Source organism: Arachis hypogaea, chromosome 18 (genome assembly GCF_003086295.3).
Source record: "Arachis hypogaea cultivar Tifrunner chromosome 18, arahy.Tifrunner.gnm2.J5K5, whole genome shotgun sequence".
NCBI classification, from domain to species: Eukaryota; Viridiplantae; Streptophyta; class Magnoliopsida; order Fabales; family Fabaceae; genus Arachis; species Arachis hypogaea.
The window spans coordinates 26,641,383-26,647,466 of record NC_092053.1 but is presented as its reverse complement, the minus strand read 5'-3'; the positions used below and the strand labels follow the sequence as shown (position 1 = coordinate 26,647,466).

Here is a 6,084-nt window from a genome sequence, read left to right as displayed (position 1 = left end):
TACATCATCAATCATTGACAAAAATTGTTATTGAAGTCAAATATAATTAATTTGTAATCTTTGAATGACTAATTTAATTAAAAAAATCTTTTAAGGACGAATTTAAAAAATACCTTATCTTTCAGGAATTAATTTAACTATTATTCCATTAATTATCTTATAAAAAAAATTCGTATTTAATGCTCACAAAATTTTTTACTATCCTACTAAAAGAATTTTAGTTATATTCTATTATGTCAAATTTAATTATTATAGTGATTGATTATTTAAGTAAAAAACATATAAATTAATATGTATAAATATATATAACTGACATTAGGTATTAAGGCTCAACTTAACCATTTTTGGCATTGCCCTTTCTTCTTTTCTATCAAAAAATGCCCATGCTCTAGAGATATTTTGATTGAACTCATTCATTCATTCAAATTCAGTTCTTTTTTTTTTTTTCTTTGTTTGGACAGAAGAGTTGAATTTAATATTTCAAATTCAGTTCTATGCTCAGTGGAATTCAAGTTACTCAAGCAGTATGGACTAGTAGAAGTTGTAGCTGTAAAGCAAGAAATTAGGGTGGAACTCTGAAGAAACTGCAATCTGCAAAGCAGATTAACAGTTCCTTAAATATCTAGAAAACATTTTAGAATCTACTAAAAAGACAGCAACTCCAAAGGTATTCATGGTGCAATGGATGCATTCCATTAATAAAACAGTAGCAAACTACATTATGGTCACCTAAGACATCAACTAGAACGAAATACAGCTAATACAGTTTGACCAAGTTCTAGAGTTCATACATGGTCTATCCATAAGTTTCTTGGCTTTTCCGCAAGTGTTACTCTTTTTATATACCGAAGTAGATGAACAAATTGACTCGAAGCCACTTGTCACCACAAGAATGGATGTGTCATCATCGCTTGAGTTGCCTTCTAGCCAATGCAGGAGTTTTCTTGGGGATATAAACTTGGTAGCTAACCTGGACAATCACAAACGATTAGATTAGAAATATAAAAAAGGACAGAATTGTTACATGCATAACTCGATGTATCATAATATGAATTGTATCTAGAGATACATTGAATTGTTAATTGTTAAGATATCCAATTTTCCAAAGTGACATACTTTGAAAAATTCAGAATCTCAGAATTGAAGAAATGATTGTACACTCACCTGTACCATTTCGCCACCTTTCATCAAACTCATTGTTTTCCGCTCAAACTGCGAATCATGGTTGGATTCATCTTGCAATTTTCCAGAGTTATTCTCTACTGATGAGTTTTCATCGCCTGATTTATTCTTAGTGGAGTTGCTCACCTCATCGACATCTTTGCTACTGTTATTAACATTCTGAATTGCAGCTTGAGTGGTCCTGGCTGCATTTTCTGCACCACCTTCAGCCACTGGAAGCTTCACATTAGGAGGTGCAAGTGAAGCAGATGTTTGCTTGAATGCTAACTGCGAGTGCTCCTCGATTTCATCTTGGCCCTTATTTAAGCTAAACTGACCAAATTTTGGTCCATTATTAGAAGGCTTAGAAACAGCAGAAGATAATCCTTTATTGTTATCAACATTATCAATGTTACTATGACTTGCAATGTGAGAAGCCTCAGAAGTATCCCCACCATTACTTCCCTCTGCGACCAATGACTTTTCCCAAGAAAGTCTAGACACAGGTTTTTGCTTCAGAGATAAGCATCTTTGAAGTGATTCATGGGTAGACTCTGGTGTGGTCGACTCTGGGTTTTTTGTCCTGTAATCAGTAGATTCTGTGACTGTTTCAGTGGGTTTATATGCATCACTAACCTTTTCTTGCGCACAGGTCAAGTGATTCTTGGCAGAACCAGATATATCTTTGTCCATGTTTAACAAATCACTGTTTCTTCGATGAGCGTTTAAACCTCTCCTCTCAATAGGAGAACTAGTTTCTTCTACAAAGATTTTATTATCGAAATTTGTCCCTAAAGCCTCATTATTAACATTAGACTTACCTTGAACTCCACCATGGTTACAAGATTGCTTTACCTGGCCAATAATTTTATTTTTCTGATAGGAAATTTTTGCAGAAGACTGGATCCCACCTCGGAACTTTTTTAAGTTTTCCAACGCCTTCTGTCTTAGAATTGACTCCAAGTCATCACCATTCAGATTACCCTCAAAAGCCTCACTCATCTTCTTCAGATATTCACTTGTCCCGGCACTATCAACATTCTTGTCTCCTATCTCACCCTCAACACTCAATTTCTCATCCGTTGTGGGAACTGTGTGATGATCCACCTCTCTTTTTGCGCCCCCTTCATTACTGCCGTTACTTCTACAAGGGTAATCATAATCATCTAAAATCTCCCCCTTATTATCATTTCTAGAAAATTCCCTAGGTTCTTCTGCCTCTTTTACAACAGTAATGACTGATCGGAGCCTCCTCGAATTGCTCTCACCTACATAATTCTCTTCAAAAAAGTTCTCTTTGGTCCTTTCATAACTACTTTCACTAGATCGACTGCATGATGAACTACTTCTGGGCCTATATCTACTACTCTTTTCACTCCCAATTCTCTCTTTCTCCAATCTCCGTTTCTCATTCTCTTTTCTAAGTGATCTTCCCCTGTGACTCTCATATTGATCATCATCACCGGCAGAAGTCCCACCCTGAAATGAAGAGCAGGTGCTCCGTGACCCACTGCTTCTTGAACTAACACTTACCTCTTTCCTAATCTTTTTCTTGTAGAGCTTCTCCTTCACCTCAGGCTCACTTTTTCTCTTCAACTTTTTCCTCTTCCTAGCATAGTGAGAGTCCTCACTGCTGTCACTGCTGTATGAACGTCTCCTAGCCCTCTTCCGACTTTTCACATCTTTTCTTGAGCGAGACCGATCCCTTTTTCTTCTGTAATTATCTTCAGAGCTAGAGGACACTGATGTGTGCAAACTTTTTGAATCATCATAGTCAGAGCTAGAAGAAGAAACATCACCGCGGCGAACCTTCTTGGATTTATATTTCCGACTCTTACTTTTACTTCTTGGCTTGGTCTAAAACATCAAATTAGGTAGATATTCATGATGAATTTGCATTACTGAGCACAAAAACAGGGATACCCACACTCAATTTTGATTGGAAAACCCAACAACCAATCAAATTTGTCCTCGTGCTCATACAACAACAACAACAACAACAACATAAAAATACTTCATTGAAAAACCAAAACGAAAACCTAATCCCAGAAAGAAAAGGATTTTCCTATCAGGCTGATGTATATGATAAAACAACCACTAGATTTTTGAGTTCGCAAAACACAGAGCAATATCAGAAAATTCAGTTTCTTTTTCCTAAAATTTTGTAATTCGAAGCATAAAATCAAATACCCTAAGATACAAAATAATGATTGAATTTAAATGAGAGTACCAACCTTAGACTTGGAGGAGTCCTTGGAACGTTTCTTCTTGTGTGAAGCGGAGGATTTCTTCCCCATTTCAAGCGACCTGCAAAATCACGATTTCAAAAACAAGAGGGGAAAAAACGAGAGAGAAAAAAGGAGAAGCTGTTAATAGGCAAAAGAGGAATTGATGGAACAAATAATTGAAGGGAGAAAGCAAAAGGGTAAAAGAAAGTTTGATGCTTTTTGCGGATGTGTGAATCCAATTGGCACTATTACCCTTTTTCCTCCGAAACCTTTTTCGCTGCTCAAACCTATTTATACCATTAAAGCCTTCGAGATCAACTAACTCTCCGCCACAGACTGGGAACTGGGAAGTGTGAACAAGTAATTCATTTTTCGAGTTAATAGTCAAATGAGTATAAAATATTTTTTAAATTTATTCTGAAAATTTTTTTAATTAAATTGGTCTTTTAAAAATTACAAATTAATTATATTTGTCTTCCAATCATTTTATTAACAATTTTTTTAAGATTGATATTGTAAAAGGTTAATTGATAACATATATAATAGTTGATATATCTAACTAGATATCGACTAAATATGTTTATGAAAATTTATTAATTTAGTTATTTTTCTTAATTACAAAAATTCTATTTCTAATATAATCTAGTGACTAAATTGATAACTAAAACCTCAAAGTGGTCCTTGAGATTGGGCGAGTTACCCATACTTGTCCTTGACTTTCAAAATTCCCTAACAGCATCCCTGACATTCAGCTCCGGGACCCATAGTTGCCCTGCAACCCTTTCCGGCGCCAAGTCAGCAAATGGAGGGATGATCTGGCACCTCCAATGCCACGCTGGAGTCAGCAACGGCTAGCTGATGTGGCAAATCTGAATTTTGTACCCAATCTGGTCCCTGGTCCCATTAAAACCCTAAAAGCTAAGAATCGTTATTATAACTAGTATCTCTTCTTCTCTCCTTCAGGGACCATTTGGTAATAAGCTATTTTCCTTGGTTGTGGCACATTTGGTGGCTGTCTGGCAGGGAGTTGACGATCATAAATTTTCAATAGTGTTACCGGGAGATTTTGAACATCCTACTTGCAGACATCGCAGGTCCTGTTGCCCTTAATACTAAACCACTTTACTGCACAGTCTTGATGAGCAAGTGCAAGATCACCTTTACAACTGCATTCCATCTTAAGAGTATTCTCTCCTTCCCCGAGCTCTGCCAAACAAATCCTACAAATTGCTTCTTCCTCTAGAATATCTGCTGTAGCATCCTCAATAGCTAGAAAGGGGAGAGTTAGTAAGCAATTGACATGGAAGGGCTATAAAAGGCTATAGTCTGAAATACCTAGGAATCCTAACTTAAAGACAATCTGCAATTGACAAACTTGATGATTGAAAATAGAAATGAATAAGTTAACTTCAATGTAAAGTTTATTTAATTTGCTAGCCTTTAATTTCGAGAGTTAGTCAGCAATTGACATGGAAGGGCTATAAAAGGCTATAGTCTCTAAGATTGTCTATGAGAAACGCACTAAAGATTATATCACCTAGAAGCCACCAAATTTCTTTCATCTATAATGTCTATTAAACGATGCAAAGCGTTACCAATATCATGTTATATATGGTTAAGTGCCAAATATTTAATAGTTCTTGAAAGTCAGAACTCATAACTGAATATTTCAGATTGTGATTCTTGATCAAGAAATGTAAAATGGGAACCTACAAGAAATTATGTGCTCTACATATATTTCAAGCAATTACCAATCTCCATGACTGAAGAATCACCAGTTGAAGTTTCATCAACAGTTGCAAGATGCCGCCTGGCTGAAATGATACGAATCAAGACCCTAGACTGAGTGCACCTCAATTTGCTGGCTTTGGCATCAACTGGAACCGAAAGTGATCGAGTTATATGCTGCTTGACAACCATTGTCTATACAAGAATGGAAATATTCATCAATGCAGCGTAGTTTAAAATCATATACCAGTTTAACATACAAAATGTAAAAAAATTTAGCAAGCGTTGTATGAAAACAGTTGCCTTGATTGAAGAAAAGAGACATACATTTAAATCAGAAGCACATCCCAGATGTCTGCCATGTACACTTTCTTGACCCAAAGATGCGATTGGAGTAACCGGTAATGAGTGGGCAACCTTTGACAATAGAGAGAATGAACCTTTACCATTAAGAGAGAGGGTCCTTGAAGTAGGTGGATGTGGAAGGACCATCCGTCTTTGCGAAAGAAGATAATGTGGCATCTAATGACCATGGGGGTATTTGCAAAGAGGGGAGTGCAGGCCGTCTGGAGTGAGGAATCAAGGAAGCCTTGTCACCTTTTTCATTTGCATTTGCAGCACATGTCTACAGTAAGTAACACAATGCAATGCTACATCAAACAATTGCAAACTGACAAAAGCAGCGGCAGCTTATAGTTTTTAGTATTGAGTGATTACAGTTTTAGAGGAAACTGAAATTTAGCCAAGTTACATTCATATTATGGTAGCAGCAGCTAGCAATCAGAAAACAGAGAAATGGCAGATCGAAATGGAAGGCATGTGATCTGTATGTGTTATTACCTGGAGCTGGAGGCGATGAAGAGGATGATCTGAGAAGGAATCAGCAGCAGCAGTTTGAAGCTCAGGCGATGAAGAGGATGATCTTAGCTTTTAGGGTTTTAATGGGACCAGGGACCATATTGGGTAC

At 36.7% G+C, this 6,084-nt stretch overlaps 1 protein-coding gene across 2 annotated transcripts; it reads right to left on the bottom strand.

Moving 5' to 3' along the window:
- Positions 1-670: 670 nt before the first annotated feature.
- On the bottom strand, positions 671-3,775 carry LOC112768978 (uncharacterized). 2 transcript variants are annotated; one of them, XM_025813361.3, is made up of 4 exons: positions 3,642-3,775; positions 3,396-3,468; positions 1,165-3,018; positions 671-970 (listed from the first exon to the last, which is right to left on the bottom strand). In XM_025813361.3, the coding sequence occupies exons 2-4, from the start codon at positions 3,456-3,458 to the stop codon at positions 905-907; spliced, it is 1,983 nt and encodes a 660-aa protein (XP_025669146.1). In that variant the 5' UTR covers positions 3,459-3,468; positions 3,642-3,775; the 3' UTR covers positions 671-904. The 2 variants fall into 2 exon arrangements, with proteins under 2 accessions (XP_025669146.1, XP_025669145.1); XM_025813360.3 differs by having other exon boundaries at positions 3,396-3,755.
- Positions 3,776-6,084: the final 2,309 nt, after the last annotated feature.